Raw genomic sequence first — 17,914 nt, 5'->3', positions numbered from 1 at the left:
TATTTTGCCACCTTCTTGATATTTATTTTCTATATTCTTGCCAAAGTCCTCCCATGACTTTTGTTTAGCTAGTTTTACACACTGTTTAGCTTTCTTACATTTGTCTCTGTATTCTGTAAGAGTAAAAGCTGACTTATTTGCCAGGAACTTTTGATATGCTTTCTTCTTTTCCTTCACTGCCTCTTTAACTTCCTGTGTCCACCAGGGAGTTCTGATTTTTTTATCTTTGCACACAACCTCACCACATGCCTCTCTGGCAGAATCAATCAATGTTTCCTTCAGAGTTTGCCACTGAATCTCCAAGGTTTGATTCCTATTCTCAAACTCTTTCATTTTCTTTTCAATAATATTTCTGTATTTTAGTCTACAGTTTACATCTGGGAGCTGCTCAACTTTTATTCGCTTTAAAACTTTCTTACACATTATTCTTTTCAATATGAAATTCAATTTTATCCTGCTCAAGACTAAATAGTGATCACTTCCAATTTCAAATCCTCTGTACACTCTGGTGTCCTGCACCAGGGAGAAAACATCACTATCAACAATAACATAGTCAATGAGACTTTTCTTATTCCTAGCCTCTTCTCTCCATGTGAATTTGTGCACATTTTTATGTTGGAACATGGTGTTAGTAATAACCAGTTCATGTCCTGAGCAGAAATCCAACAGATATTTGCCATTATTATTAGCTTTGCTCTTTTCTCCAAATTTTCCCAAAATATTTTTGTATGTCTCACAATCATTTCCTACTCTACTATTTAGATCCCCAACAAGGACCAACTTTTCCTTTTTCATTGTGTCAGTTGCTTTTTCTAAAGCCTCAAAAAATTCCTCCACTTCTACCTTAGTAGAGCCTTCTGTGGGACCATAGGCACAAATAAGTCTCATTGTCCAGTTCCCCATTCTCATATTTGCCCACATTACTCTACTTGAGACTGACTGCCATTCAAGAAGATTAGCCTCGTATTTTGTGTTGAATACTATGGCTACTCCTTCTTTTCCTTGATTGTTATTGCCTGAATATAACATTTTGTATTTATTGCTCAGAAAGATCTCACCAGTTTTGGTCTTTTTTGTTTCAGTCACCCCTATTATGTCGATCTGGTACTTATCTAATTCCTCGGCTAGCTCCATTTCTTTGCCATTCAGGCTTCTTACGTTGATAGTACCGATCTTTAACTCTGGTGATGTTGAGTTAGGGTTTGTTTTCAGATTTGTTCCAGTAGCTGACTTTTCGCTGTTCGCCCTGGTTCCCTAGCAAAAACAACGGGGGCCTTGTTTAACCGGGCGACGCCCCAGCCGGCATGAAATTTTGTCATGTTGTACCATCATTTTTTATTTTGGAATTTGGAATTTGGAAATTGCAATTTTCTTGTATGAAATTTATAATGCATTTTTTGTGTAACATAATTTATTAGTAGACTGGCAATAAATTTATGGCCACATTTGGCTGTAGTCATGAAAACTTTTTCATATAAAAGTAAAATTGTAGTTAGTCCTTAGCTTTTGGATACCAGTGTATTTATAAATACTACATAAGGAAGAAATAGCCAGCAGAAACCTAAAATGTGGCAAGGCAGTTGCAGTTTATGATATTCTACCCCAAATGCTAAGGAATAAAAGTGACAGTAGTTACACTGTGTAATTCAGAAAGCCTGATCAGAGGGTCAAATTTCAGGTGATGACTAGAGTAGAGCTTTCATAGCATCTATCTATAAAAAGAGAAATAAAACATCGTGAGAATTATACAGGACTTTCCCTATTCAGTGTTCATACCTACTGAGGCCAGAACATCTGCTTCTCAAGTATGGTTACATAAGTCTTATGTGCCAGGGTAAAACTTATGCAAGCATACTTGAGAAGAGGATAAGAAAAATTGTGGAAGATAAACTTTGAGATGTATTTTGAAATGTGATAGTTCCAACTAAATATTTATGACATCACACATCCAATGTTAAACAATTTTTTGACCACTGATTAAATTCCTGATACAATGATATAGCAAGTCTCTTGTAATTTAACGTGTAGCTAAAAAAGTCTCTCCAATACAAAATGGTACATTAAACTAGTAGAGATGCATTATACTAATAAATTTTTTTCATCTCATAACTGTGTTCTTTATACCAAAACTCAAGAATTTCAGCATAAACACAAATCTGAGAGGTAGAGACAGAGATAATATTCACTCAGATAATCAGGATAAAAATTAAAAAGGTAAGCATCAAGGAAGAGCTTTTTGTTGCTTCAATATACCTCCAATTGTGATTAACTAGTCTGAAGCTATGTTGCAAGGGATGGCAGTAGTTATTATCCCAAATGGTTACTTCTGAGAATCAGTTATATAAGAGTCAGTGGTGGCTCGTAAGAATTTGTAGTGGTGGGGCTATAGTAATAAAAGTAAAAAAAAAATCAATGTGAATTGAAAAAATTATATCATTAATAAAACTAAAATAACAGAATTTAACAATATTTAATAGAATTCTTCTCTTTGTTCATTTCTATAAAGATAGAAATTAAATGCTAGAATTAAATAGAAAAACTGCAGAATATTTACTTATGATAACGATATAAATTTCTGTTGTTTGTGCTTGTGTAGTAGTAACGTATCTTGGGTTGCAATGCTACCAGCCCAAACTGCACGTAAATCATGCGATACCCCCACTAGGTAGCGGTTTGGTGTGGTCTGCATTGAATGCAGCTCCAGCATCGAGTATACTAGCCAGTACTGATACTAGCCCTAGCCCACACTATTGCAAAATACAACTATTGCTACAAAGTGAATTATGTAAAATATTATCGAACGGTATTGTATTACAAATTGTTGATCTTCCATTACAGTTAATGTAATAGACAATCAACAGCACGGTCTTTATTTCAAAAACTATAGTATTGGAGTGGTGGAGACAGAGTTGTAGAGTAGGTACCCTCCCTCAATGAGTCTTTGGACTCCCTGGAGGTGTTCCATAATAATAACAATAACAAACAAGAAAATAACGGTTTTTAAATAAATATATAAAATTTAAGAACAGTGATAATAAAACAGGAACTTTCATTTTATATTGGAGGGGCTGTAGCCTTTATGGATGAGCTGCCACTAATAGGAGTGCATATTTTTTCTTCTAGATTCACTGTTGATCTTCCATTACAGTAAGTGTAATGGACGATCAACAGCACAGTCTTTATTTCAAAAACTATAGTAAATGTTTTATTAAAAAGATACTAAGTCAACTAGTAAGCACACAAAGTAACACCCAACACTTATTACTAACTGAAATTTTTTTATTTAATTATATTTACCTTTGCAATTTTTATGATCTCTGGAATATTTAAATAAGCTTGAACAGGTGGTAAACCTTTACCAATTAAATATGATTCATCTGCTTTCTGCCTATGCATATGCATTTTGTCCTGTTCTGAATAAACTGCTACAGAACGAATTCCCAATTCTGTACATGCTCGAAAAACTCTAATGGCAATCTCACCTGAAACAAGATTAACTAATACTGCATCAAACATAATTTTATCTTTAACCAGATAACGCAAGTCACAAAAAAAAAATAATAATAATAATGAAGTTTTGCATGAAACTAAACTAGCATTTTCCATAACGGTTTTTTTCCCTTTTATTTTACAATGATTCCATACATGGAAAAAGTTAAAAATTGATACGAAAATCATTAACATACATTAACTGAAATCAGTGAACCTTTAAACTTTCTGCACCTCACTAAGTACACCCTAAATATGTCACATTATTAATCTACAGAAATACCACCTTCTAATACTAGATAAGTTATTAAGAACAGTGAGTAAATAAGAAACCTCTTAAGCATGTGTATTCACAAGAAAAAAGAGAAATTTTCACATAAAAAGTATCTCACAAATTTCACAGGGCATTGTTTCAATGAAAGTGAAATATTTTTTTAAAAAGTCCACTCCAAGTGATTAACTTTAGATCTAAAAATCTTAAAATATTAAATAGTAAAATATTTTCATAACAGTGTTTATCACAGAATGTGAATTGACATGAGTCAGTAAGTATTACATATTACAAAAAATCACCATCTCAAAAACAGAATTTGTGTATACCTCTATTCTGATATTCTACTAAGTTTGATATTTTTTCTGCCCAAAAAATGATTTCATATTATCATTATAATAACTACTATCCAAATGGTCATTTCTTCCTCACCAATAATCCTTTAAGATGTATACAGTTGTTGGTCTAGTCAACAATTCAAAATACCTATTTCTTTAGAGCCATTCTTCATTTCAGTGGGCTGGTGTTACGATCTATTTACTCACTACAACAAACTCCCAAAAAATAGAGGTCACAGACCCCTCATGGAATCAACTGGCACAGGTAAGAAAATCTGAAGAGAGCAGGACATCCACCATGGTATGTAGTGACAGGCTACCTGTCAGGAAACTGGCAACTCAATTATGTAGGATGGAAGACAAATCAAAAGAAGGCAGTTAAGAGTCTTTATGTCAGATCCAATGAAATATGCTGGATATGTCAAGAGTGACCACTTAGCTTCTTCAAACTTTACCATGACCTATGTCTCAAAGTGGACAATGCTGACTAAAAAATTCATTATCGTTTAAGAGTTGGAGAAACCATATCAGTGCTTCCAATTAAAGGCTTCTAGGACAGTGGAGATGGCTGTTGATTACCTGGAGATGTCTCTACTTTTGAAATTGACAGAGATGGAAGTGATGCGATAAGTCCGATTTTTTTTTTTTTTCTGGAAATGCTGAATACGTGCTTACTTCCATAGCATTTATGCCAGATGAGAATTAATGACTATAGAGGATGGATTAATTCTGGGGCATGTTTTGAGGACATCAGAGAAAGGGGTCATCAAGAAGTAAAAGACAGCGTCTAAGCTATTTGATGAAGAACAGTGAGCTGTTTTTTATATAGTGGAGGGCAATTTGCCTTCATATTCTATGCAGGAGTTGGAGCAGAAGAATGATGTATGGAAATCAGATGTATCATTGGGTGATGCTATGATGGTAACATCTGGACATGCAAGTAGAATGCAGAAGTTATGCTCAATGGACTTCAGTGCTATAGGTTAGATGAATGAAGAAGAGGAATGGAGTATATTGTCACCAGCAAAACTATGAATAGGACTTGAAGTCAGAAAGCTATTTATGCATAGGAGGAAGAGTACAGACAAAGGGGGGGCAATGCTGTCAACACTCATACCAACAGCTTGCACAGGCTCTTTAACACGCATACCAAAAAGACATATGGCAGTCTGAAGTGTGTGATATTGAGCTTCCCAACACAGAGAGAGAAGAGAGACTAGTCCATGTAGGATGATCTGGTAGAGACTATCTTTAGGGCATAATTAAGAGACAACTGTTTCCAAAGTGATAGAGCCAGTTCATTTGCTTCAACATGAAGACTTTGAGTGGGTGATGTGCGAAAGGCACCAGTAGCTATCGGTATACCCTGATAATGAATGGAATCCAACTTTCGCAGGTTACTGTCTTGCAGAATCACAGACTTGAGACCCATAATCAAACTTTGAACGTATAAGTGCACAATAAAGATGGAGCAATGAAGATCAATCAGCACCCCACTCAATAGAGGATTGAGTGTGAAGGAGGTTCAACACTCTCCTGCACTTTTCTCTTAGTTGATGAATATGTGCTACAAATGTAAGTTTTCCATCAAAGATGAGTCATAATAGCTTAGCTTCTGTAGCTACTGGAAAAACAGTTCATCCCATTCTTAATTCAAGATCTGGGTGATGACTGTGTTTTCGACAGAAATGTACACAGACTTTTTTCTGTTGAAAACCTAAACTTATTAATAAGAGCCCACAGAGAAACATGATCAGTTGCTTGCTGAAGTTGTCTTTCAATTACCCTCACATTATGAGAGTGACAGTAAATTATGAAGTCATCAACATATAGAGCATTGTCTACAGTGGGAGGAAGCTGTTCAGTGACTGAGTTAACTTTAATAGCAAAAAGTGTCACACTTAAGACAGAACATTGGGGAACACCCTGTTCTTGATGATATGGTTGAGATAGCATACTTCCCACGTTGACTTGAAAGTTCATCTGGACAGAAAGTTTTTAATAAATACAGGCATTTATTATGAAGATGTCCTTTGAGACCCAGGTTATAGAAGTCTTTTAATATGCTATATCTCCAGGCTGTGTCAAAAGCTTTTTCCATGTCAAAGAAAACTGAAACAAGATGATCTTGCTTCAGAAATGCATCATTTATACACGTTTCTAAATGAACCAAATGGTCTAAAGTTGAATGATGTCTACAGAAACCACATTGTGTACTGGAGAGAAGACTGTTGTTTTCTAAATACCAGAGAAGTCTGGCATTAACCATTTTCTCTAGTATCTTATAAAGACAGCTGGCCAGAGCAACAGGTCGGTAATTATTTGCTTGTGTTGGATCCTTTCCTGATTTTGGGATAGCAATCACAATTGTCTTATGCCAAGAATTTAGAAATTCTTCCTCTGCAAGTAATCTGTTGTATGTTAAGAGAAGGAGATCCATAGAAGATGATGGTAGATGTTTTATCATTTCATAATGGATGTCATCAGGCCCTACTGCACTAGGGTGAGACTGCAGAAGAGCTCTTTTTAGTTCCTCCATAACAAATAGCTGATAACAAAAGTTCGTCGTATGGCTCAAGAACATTGGTATTTATTTAGCCTTTGTTTCTCTTGCTGCTTTTTCAGTATTAAAAATTCAGGAGCATATGAAGCTGTTGCTGTTCCTGGCAAAAGTTTCTCCCAAAGTATCTGCAATAGCTTTGGAATCTGCATTAACACTTCCATTATGGTCTAAGATAGACAAACGGTGTGGTCTATATCTACCTTTCATTTTCCAGATCTTATCTCATACAATTTTTTTTGGACTGGTCATTTGATTAATTGATGTAGTAAATTGGATCCACGATTGTTTTTGACTCTGATGTCTCACATAATGTGCTCTGGCCTGGGCACATTTAAAAGCTTTTAAGTTTTATGTGGTAGGTATCTATGAAATATAGCCTATGCTCTGTGTTGATCTTTTTTGGCTGTCTGGCATTCTGGATTCCACCATGGCATTGGATAGAGTAGAAACCAATGTTGTATACCTTACTGCTTCGTTGATAGGTGTTTGACTGATGGTATCAGCATTAAATTTTCAAAGATGAGAAAAAGTGTTCCAGTCAGCCTTGTCTATTTTCCATATGGATATCTGTGTGGGTGAACATGGTTCCTGTGAAGACATTGTGCAAAGAACAGGAAAGTGATCACTTCCATATATGTTCTCTTCAACAACCCACGTGAGCCGTGGAAGAATGGAAGGGAGCAGATTGTAAGACCAATTGAAGAATATGAGTGGGTAGGCATACGGAAGAAAGTATTGAGTCTATTGTTCAAAAGGGAGAGGTCATTATTATCAAGGATTCTTTCAACGATTCGACCTTGTCTATTAGTGTTGGCACTATCCCACAGAGTATTGTGACCATTAAAGTCACCCATCAAAAGTATGGGTTCAGGCAGCTGCAAGATAAGATTTTCAAGATTAATTTCATTTAACTCAGCACTCAATGGTAAATAAATTGAACATACTGTAAAAAAGAAATCCCAAAGAGAGGCAAATCGCTACAGCTTCCAGAGCAGTATTAATTTGGACATGATGGAATGGAATATGACTGCCCACTAGGATAGCTACTCCTCCATGACCACCTCCAGTTCTGTCCTTGCATACAACAGTGAAATTCCTAACGGTAGGGTCTTTATTGGGTCTTAAGTACATTTCTTGTAGACAGACACAGAAAGGTTTGCATTTCTGTAACAAAATCTTAATATCATCGATATGTTGGTGAAATCCAAGACAGTTTCATTGTAAAAATTTTCCTATTGTTTTGGCTTTATAGATTTGTCTGGTTTTGGGAGTTTGAGGGCTTATCTTCGGGTTTATATTTATCAATTTTTTTGGGAAGTATGGATGTCCGGTGTCCATCTCTTCCTCTGGCAAAATATTCAATATGTCTGATATGTTAGGGTCAGTTGGTAAGTTTAATTTACTTTCAGTGGATACCAGAGTATCCATTTTTTTGTAGCAATGTCTGGTTGTTTAATTGCATCTTCAATTTCTGTTATTTCAATTTTTGTTTCTGTTGTATTTATTTCTTCTTGTTTTGTGTGTTTACTTAGTTCTACTTTTATCAACTATTTGGTTATAAAGGTTTTTAAAATAATTTTCTAATTCCTCTATTTCTACTTTTTTCCTTTGTTATTTTATTATTTACAATTCTTGTTAGTACTTTTAATGAAGTATTTAATAAATTTATCCCTATATAATTTTCTGGATTTTTTTTAAATATTGATACAATATTTAAAAATTTGAAAAATCTTCCAATTATCTTTTACATGTTGTTCACTGCTTAATGGGTTATCTTGGAACTTTTGTTTTAAGCTATTGTAGTATAATGTATTTATGCTTTCTTCTTTTAATAATTCCAGTTTAAATTTTATTTCAGCATCGTGTTGATTTTCTTTAGATTTTATTTTCACCCATTTCTTGTAAAGTCTTAGTTTACATATTAACAGGTTACAGTCACTTCCAACTTCTGCTGATGTTAACACTAACGTCTTCTATTTCTGATGGGAATATTAAGAAAGAACTAGACATTGTCAGCATCCAGGAATGCATTAGCAGAGCTAATCTCAGGTGGTATGGTCACTTAAACAGAATGGGCGAGGAAAGATTAACAAAACAAGTGTTCTCTGCCAGGTTGGCAGGAAAACGACCCAGAGGAAGACCAAGATATAGGTGGATTGATACGGTACAAAGTGCCTTAGACGATAGAAATATAAGATCTGATAATGTTGGAGTCTTGACAAGTAACAGACTGATTCGGAGGAAAATTTTAGATAGGAAGTTAGTAATGATGTAAATTTTTCATGTAGTACTATCATATCCTGCACACCCCTTGAGGGTACATGTTAGGAATTTGATGATGATGTTCTTAAGCCTCAAACTTATTCAAACTTTTAAGCAAATTGGCACTTCACAGAGCACTGTTGTTTATGCTGGGTAGGAAAATAAAATGGCAATAATTTTTTTTTTTAACTATATTATGCCAGACGTGCATGGTAATGTATATTAACTATAAAAGCCAAGCCACAAAACCACCTTGTTACTAAGCTTAGCCACTTTTTTTTTTCTTTTATTGCAATAAACAGTTTCAACTCATTCCTCAGTTTATAAAACTATGTTTCAATGCACTTCACATGAGTAAAATATGTTAATGATATTCTGATTCTAGGGATCACTGTTGTTTTAACCTATTCAATTTTTAGGAAACAGCATATAAACTGATGTCTGTTTTAGATATTCCACCATTTAGTTACAAGAACTATCTGAATAAGCTCTAGTGATGGATGAGTAGTTTCCTCAACAGTGAAGTCCCAAAGATGTAACATTTGTCCTATGGACAGAAAGACCTGGCTTCAAATCCTAAGATACAAGGAACCTTGATAAGGGCTTTAAATGATAGTGATCAATCTGGTTTCACATGGTGATGGGAGAGAGAGAGAGAAAGTTTTTATCTCACAGAAACTCAAGATTTCCATTTATAAAACAGGTAATGCAGATGAACAGCATGTAATTAACATACATACCATTTTAATAGCCTTTTATGCTTTGACTATAATTTTAATCAAATGAAAATCCAGCTGATGGATGACATGTCATATAATGAACTTATTAAAGGAATCAAAATTGAGGCAGTTCATTTTTCTTGACTTCCAGAGCAACTAATCTCCTATGAAATCTTAACATAGCCAAAACCAAGTAGCAAGATCACTTCATTTTTGAATGTTCACTGTTTTAATATTATTGAGATAAGAAAAGCCATAGAGCCAGATGTATTAAGTTAGTCAACAAAGACTGATCTTCTTCATCATCATCATCTGTTCATTCGACATCCACAGATGCCATATGGTCACTCCGATGCTCTGTGATGTGCCACACTAGTCCTTGCCATGTAGTCCTGTTGTATGCCTTTCAACTTTGGCTTCAACTCTCTGAGGATAAGTCATTCCACACATACACCATCCATCCATCTAATTGATGGTCTAACCCCCCTTCCTCTTTTTCCAAGAACTCGATCTTCTATTACTGTTCTGAGAAGTCCTCCTTCCATCCTTTCAATGTGTCCAAAATATTTTAACTTTCTTCTGTTAATATCCTTAAGGAGTCTTTCTTTCCTTCTTGCTCCTTCCCCCAGTGCTATTAAAATATTTGGGGGCTAAGGGTGAAATCTTTCCTATTTTGCTATTTCATTTTGTCTTATGCAGTGGGAGTCTGCCTCACCTAGCAGGTACAAGTTCCAACCCATCTGGACAACATGGGATGAATTGGGGAACAAAACTTCCCAGATATGCAGAAAGGGTCTCTGCAACCCTAGCACCTTTTCTTGCAGTGACTTTACTCATCTTCTGGGAAGCACTTTAAAAAGGTACTTGAGAGTAAAATATAAATGCCTCATAAATTAAATGCCACATTTTACTTGCAAAAATGTCTGCTCACCATATAAAATTGTCTCGCACACAAATCTTGTGAATGTTTACTGTGCATATAAACTAAATTATTTGTAAACACAATTCATATTTGATCCGATTGATGGTTAGTATTCTTCCACATTTCTCTATAGATTAGGTATGTGAAACTGCATGCCTAATCACTACCCCACCCCTGCCTTAGAAAAATGATTTGACCATTTTTCATTGAAAACATCCAATTTTTGTTGGTATATCTTAGATTTAGAATGCAAGAAAACAGTTACAGATCATTTATGACCTAAGAGTAAGTAATGCTATCTCAGAAATAAGCACTATTACTTGCTGGGTGTCTGCTCATTTCTTTTTAGCTATACACCAAGTTATTAACATATTTAAAACCCTCTCAAGAGTTATGACAACTGTCCAATGAACTTCATGTAACCAAGAGAAAAGCAAAGCAATTCAAAATATTACTTTATTCTGGTAACATAATCTTTAACTTCAACAGCAGTTCTGCATGCTAATATATTAGTAATACATACCCTACTAATAATTGCATGTACATGTTAGCAATATGATTATTTTATATTTTGAATATTAACATATAATAATACATTTAGAGTATTTAGATGTCACAATTTAACATTAGTTATAGGAGTAGCTCTTCAACACCAAACAATGTTCTTGAATGGCAAGCAATACTGACTAGAGTGATATGAGCAAATATCAAAATGGGAAACCAGACAAAGACTTATTTTAAACCCATGGTCCAACAGAACATTCCAATGAAGATAAGGAATGTTTCATGTTGAAAGTTTTTTTCACTTGGCTATACTATAAATTGCTATAGTATACACTATATTGCACATAAAGTAACTTCACATGCAAACAAAGTTACTTCAAGTTACTTTACGTGCAAACTTTGTTTGCTTACACTTGAATAAAGGATTAAACTAAGAACATAATTTCTTGGCATCTTTAATTTATAGGAATGTTTCATGTTTCAATTCATTAGAGAAGATAGATAATGAAAAAGAAAATCTGCTTCTTGTTGGAGAGCTAAACACCAAAGCAAGAAATTAATATCAAAGAGAAATATACTGGGAAAATTTGAAGAAGAGTACAATAATAATACAATGGATTCCAGTTAATTGGACCATACAGGGAAAAGAATAATAATTTGGCCCAATTAAGCAGCAACTCCAATTAAGTGAAGTTGCACATCAAGAGTTTTAAAAGGTCATCAAAATAGCAGTTTAGACAAGTTTTTCATTTATTGCATAGCAAAATTACTAACTTAAACAACTGCTTTAAAATAAAATATATGCCACAAAATAATCTCATTTGTAGGTATGCATGTATTAAACACACATGCAGTTCTTAGCAATTAATGAAGTTTAAGAATTGAGTATATTAATGCAGGTATTTTGCAGATATAGCGCATTTCTGAATGAAACAGTATCAATCCAGTAACAGATTTTCTGTACTGGGTAGTCACTCGTTCAAGCTCAGGAGCATCCTTCCTTTCTTTTTTCTTCTCTCCTCTAATGTTCTGCTTCATTTTCTTCTTTAAATCCTTCATTTTCATTATAATATTAAATATGTGCCAATGGATACAAATGCTTCATAGTTTCTGATGTGGTTCACATCTAAGCAAAATACTTCAATGTGTCTTGTTACTTATTCCTTGCCAACTGTCAGCCAATAAACAGTATTGGTTATATAAGATTAACTTTTGCACTGACCTCCTTAGCAATTATCAAGAAACAGTAAAGTTTTTCTTGATTGCAACTATAATTCCGCATCCCAATTCATAAGCCAATTCAAAATTCAGATGTCATCCATGCATTTTTGTTTACATGATACAGAACTGGTAAATCCTCCATTCTTCTTCTTCGAGTGCCATCTCCTATCGGAGGTCAGCGACTACCTTGCAAATTTTGAGCGATCCTCAGCCACTCTAAACAGTCCCTCAGAGCTCATGCCAGTCCACTGTCTGATGTCTGCTAGCCAAGATTTTCTTTGTCTTCCTTGTCCTCTTCTTCCATTTATCTTCCCCCTTTATAAGCAATTGAAGTATTTTATATTTTTCATTAAGAAGTAGGTGACCAAGATATGCAGTTTTCCTTCTTTTTATGGTATCTAAAAGTTCACGTGATTTCCCCATTTGTTCCAGTTCTTCCTGATTGGACGTTTTTGCTGTCCATGGGATTTTTAACGTTCGTCTGTATAACCACATCTCAAAGGCTTCAAGTTTTTTTTATTGATGTTGTCTTCAAGATCCAAGTTTCTGCACCATACAGCAGTATAGACCATACATAGCATTTAACCATATGTACTCTATACTCTAAGTTTAAATTGCGGTTACACTGTGTTGATTTCATCAGAAGAACATTTTTTCTTGCCATTTCAATTCTAACTTTTATTTCCATTTCTGGATTGCATTCTTCATTTAACCAGCATCCGAGATATTTAAACTTTCTCACTCTTTCTATTCGTTTTCCATTTAAAGAAAGTGATGAATTAAGAATTGGTTTCTTGCTTATGACCATGAATTCAGTTGTGGTGATATTTATTTTTAATCCCATTTTTTCACTCTCTTCATTCACTAGTTCCAGAAGATTTTGAAGAGCCTAAATATTGTCAGCCAGGAGAGCTGTCTCATCAGCATATCAGATGTTACTGATGATTTCACCATTTACATTAATCCTTTCCTCTCTTCCTTTTAAGATTTTTTGAAATATGGCTTCTGAGCATATGTTAAAAAAGAAGAGGTGACAGCACACATCCCTGCCTTACTCCTCGTTCGATGTTAATGGAGTCTGTAATAATGTCATCAACTTGAACAGTTGCCTTTTGGTTCCAATATAAGTGTTGAATGATTCTAATGTCTTTACCATCTAATCCAATCCTCCATTCTAATACCTTTAAAACATCAAGGTCTGACCATTTTTCCAATAACTAACAGCTTTCATCTACTAATTCCTGACATATTTGAACAGCATAACACTGTTACACAATTTATTGCTGCCACTGATCCAAACAGTGTTGCATATTTATAAGACAAGGAACCATCCATGTGGCATGATAAAATAGTCCTGTTTTGTCAGTATTAATAGGAAGAGTCATCAGCACTAAAATTTTTGAATCAAGATTATGTAATTTTTCTAACATTTGATATGGTAGACTTTACTGGCTGACTCAATTACACTGCATCGTGACCCAAATAAACGAAGCAAATTCTTCATATTCTCATTTTTTTTTTTATCTTCCAGACTTGAACCAATAAAATAGCTGTCCCAAATAACCAGAATAGCTACTGTAATTGGTAAGTATCTGCTGGATTTCTGTTCAGGTCATAGGATTAATCATCACTAACACCATGTTCCAGCATAAAGATGTGCAGAAAGTTGTGGAGAGAAGACAAGGAATAGGAAAAGTGTCGCTGACTATTCTTCATGCTGAGCCAGGGACATGAAAATATATAGGAGATTTGAAATAGGATGTGATCACCATTTTGTTTTCAGCAAGATAGAATTCAATATCATACTGAAAAGAAAATATGTAAAAAAGTTTTAAAAAAAAGAATCAAAGTTAGGCAGATTTCAGAGGTGAACAACATAAGTGTATAAATATTATTCAAAGACTTAAGTGTATAAATATTATGACCTGTTTGAAAACAAGTCTTGGAGACAGTGGCAGACTAAGAAGAAAACACTGACCATCCAGAGAGTCATGTGAATCTGCAAGGATAGAAAAATCAGAACTCCATGGTAGATGCAAGATGTGAAAGATGAGACCTGGAAAAGAAAGGATATTGAAAGTTCCAAGCAAGTAACTCAGCAGATGGAATACGAGAATATAGAGCAAAATGTAAGAAAGCAAAAAGAGTGAAAAAAAGAGCTAAACAAAAGTTTTAGGAAGGCTTTGATAAGAATATAGAAGATAAATATCAGGAAGGTGGTAAAAAATGTTCCATAGACTAGTGAAAAGTTTAGAAATTAAGGAAACAGTACTGTTAGAAGTTTTATAACATTTGGAGTAATTAATTGATTTCACTAGTGCCACTGAAACAAATCACAGTGGCACTAATGTCACAAGCAGTAGAGCTGAGCTGTGCTAAAAAGTGTTTTTAACTAGTGTATAGTGTGGCATTTATTGCAAATTGTGCTGCATTTTTTTCAGTTTACAAACAAGCTTCAGTAGTGTTGTTTATTGTTTTTGCTACTTGTTTGTTGGTACTGCTTCTGAAAATGGCATCCATAAAGAAATGCATGCCAGTAGCATGGAAGGCTTCGGTATGAAGATCGAGCTCGGCCTTGAATTTTTTGCAGTGGATGCAAAAATTGCTATATGTATGCACGAAAAAATGTGAAAGATTTGTGGACTGTTTGGGTAAATGAGAAGAAGGAAAGCATTAACATATGTGAAAAGTGTCTTGATAGATTAGAGTGATTAGAAATGGGAGTAAGTGTCAGGACTGTAGTAAGAGAGTTTAGGCAAGGGTTAGTGAAAATGAAAAGTGAAATGAAACACCTGGAAAAGGATATTAACCGAGAGGATATTAGCTGGCCTGGTTGGCCGAGTGGTTAGCATATCAGCTCTCCAGCCAAAAGGCCACAGGTTCGAATCCAGCTGTGGTCATGGATGTTTATGATTGTCTTTGAAAATACTAGTGGTCAGAAGTAGATGGTGTTGATGTAGATCAGGAGGTGAACAAACTCCGGCTCCCAAAGCTACTCTGTGCGGCTCCTGAGACAATATAGGTTTTCATTGTTGCCATTTTTTCTGAACTTTTATATTAAATCTATAGTAGTATATTATGTACCAATATTAGAATATTTTATTTCTTAAAAGCTTTAAAGATAAGTAAAAAAAAACATATTTTGAAACTCGACATTTTTAGCTTTTAAATGGTACCGGCCAAAAGGGTTGTTAATATAGATTTTATTATTGTATTTGGTTAGAAAAAAGTGTTTCGACATTTTATGGCCTGTGTCGCTCCTGCCAAAATTAGTTCCAAAAGTGACTACTATGATTGCTGCATTACCCACTGCCTGTGTTGCCTGGACTCTGCGTCATCACTCTTCATGCAGTACACACAAGTTATGCGCTTGTGGTGGTAGCAGAACATAACTAGTGAACTTTAGTGTAGATAAGTACTTTTCCGATTAATAAATAATTAAGATTGATTTTAGTGAAAGTTATAAAACCGTTGTTTAAAATGAATGAGGAACAAAAGATTATAAAACGGAAATACGAACAAGAAATGAGAGTGTTTAACCAACAATGGGAGGACAATTTTAACTCAAACAATATGAAGGATTGTTTCAGTAAACTGAAACAATACAAAGGAAACTGAGAAACACTTCATGATTTTGAGAAACTAAAAAAATTAAAGCCAAGTTTTGAATTTCTTGTGAATCTTTTGTGAGTGATGTCATCAACGATGGATGTCCTGTTGTTGCACCTACCACAGATGTTGCTTCGATAGAGACAGAGCTTATTGAGCTGCTGGAAGATGTGGGTTTGAAGCTGGTACATAAAAGCTCATCTGTAACTAACTTTTGGAAACAAATCCCAGAAGCAAAGTATCCCAATCTTCAAAAAACTGGCTTCCGACTACTCTCTGTTTTTGGGACAACTAACAGCGGTGAATCTCTCTCTCTCTTCTCTGTAATGAAATTTGTCAAGTCAAAACATCGTGCTATCCTCATTAACAGCCATCTCACTGAGCTATCCTACCAAGCCAGAATTTAAACTATTAACTGCACAAATGAAGAATCAATCAAAACCTTCAATAGTAGAGATTAAACATATTCTTCTTCTTTGGTGAGTAGGACTACTATATAGTTGTATTTTTTTATTATTTATAAATAAAATTTTAAAATAATATTTTCTGCGGCTCTGATTACTGAAGAACTTGCCCACTCCTGGTGTAGATGAAATAGTTCACTGTAGCTGGTGAATTGAGTAATGGAGATGGAAAGTTGTAGAGTGGGTGCCCTCCCTCGATGAGTCTTTGGACTCCCTGGAGGTGTCACTTAGTAATAATAATAATATTAAACATGTAAAAAAAGAGACTGGCTGATGAGAATAAGAAAGCTGGTATTACGAAGAAAGAGTCAAAAAGTTTATGTTAGTTGTATATCATTGTATGGAAAAGACTATCATTAGAAGTGTGATGACAGAGTGCAGCACAAAACATGCTTTCCTGGTAGAACAATGAAGCAAATAACTGATGTGTTGCAGAAAAGGAAAGACCGGGTGTCAAAATTAGTGGTAGTCGTGGGCACAAATTACTGAGTTGGAGAAAAAATGAATGTTGATAGGGTTCTGTTCTGAGGAAATTATTGCAGCAGGTAAAGCAGAATAGTGTTGTTGGAAAAGTCATAGGCATGTTCCCCTTTTGTGACAACAGTGAACTGAGAAGGAGAACAGAGAAGATTTAATGAATAGTAAGATGGCTGGGTTGTATGAGGCAAAGGGAATTCAATTTGTAAATCTGAGGAGTGAATTTGAAGGAAAGTTAGAATGGTTTAAAGTTTATGGATTGCATTTCAATGGGTTTGGTGTTGGACATTTAAAAAGGTTATTGTTTTCTGAGAAGGCACAGTCAAGAAATTAATGTAGTAAATGATCAGAGTCTACTTGTGAAGCAGGACAGCACAACTAAATGGATTGTACAACAGGAGGAAGATGGATATGAGGTTGAAGATGTGGTTGCAGCAGAAGCAGCACAAGGTGATGGAATGCATAAAGGTAAAGATGAGACAGGTAGGAATGGAAATCAGGATCAAGGAAGTGGGAGTGGTCAGACCAAAGAGAGAGGTGTGGAATAGCAGCAAGAATACAAAATATTGGTGATGATAGAATGTCCTCAAAGACACGGGGATTGTTATATTTGTACACAAATATAGAGTATTCGAAACAAGAAAGCTGAGTTTGTTGCATTGATTGAGTCAGTATGCTCAAAGATAACTGGAATAAGTGAAACTTGGTTGTCCAAGGAGGATTATGAAATGTTTAGGCAAATTAGGTGGACACATAAAAAGGTGATCCTGATGGGAAACTAATTACAGGAATATAGAATGGAAGGAGGAGATAATGTATAGGAACAAGGAGAGAGTGAATTTATGGAATTTCTGAGAGATAAGCATCTTAAAAAAACAGCATGTGACTGAAGCAGCTAGAGGCTTCAATGTTTTGGATTTGGTGATAACTTGACAAGATGTGGTTGTTAATGAGGTGTTGATACTGACACTGGTTAGTGAAAATGAACATGAAATACTTGACTGGGAAGTGATAAAACAAGAAAAGGTCACTGCGAAAAACAGATATAACAGATATATGTGAAAGTTTAAAGCGG

The 17,914-nt window shown here is 34.9% G+C and overlaps 1 protein-coding gene across 2 annotated transcripts in view; it reads right to left on the bottom strand.

Annotated features, from left to right (window-relative positions):
* Nucleotides 1–17,914, bottom strand: part of PCB (Pyruvate carboxylase) — a 553,291-nt gene that overhangs the window by 463,139 nt on the left and 72,238 nt on the right. For both annotated transcript variants that reach the window (XM_090392830.1, XM_090392839.1), the window contains one exon: nucleotides 3,298–3,482. In XM_090392830.1, the coding sequence (XP_090248956.1) occupies nucleotides 3,298–3,482 (185 nt within the window). The remainder of the gene's footprint in view (nucleotides 1–3,297; nucleotides 3,483–17,914) is intronic.

The sequence above is a fragment of the Typopeltis vanoorti genome, chromosome 1 (assembly GCF_054136105.1).
Source record: "Typopeltis vanoorti isolate ZY-2024b chromosome 1, IOZ_Tvanoo_1.0, whole genome shotgun sequence".
NCBI lineage: Eukaryota > Metazoa > Arthropoda > Arachnida > Uropygi > Thelyphonidae > Typopeltis > Typopeltis vanoorti.
Note: the sequence above shows the minus strand (reverse complement) of the source record. Positions and strands in the feature narration are given on the sequence as shown.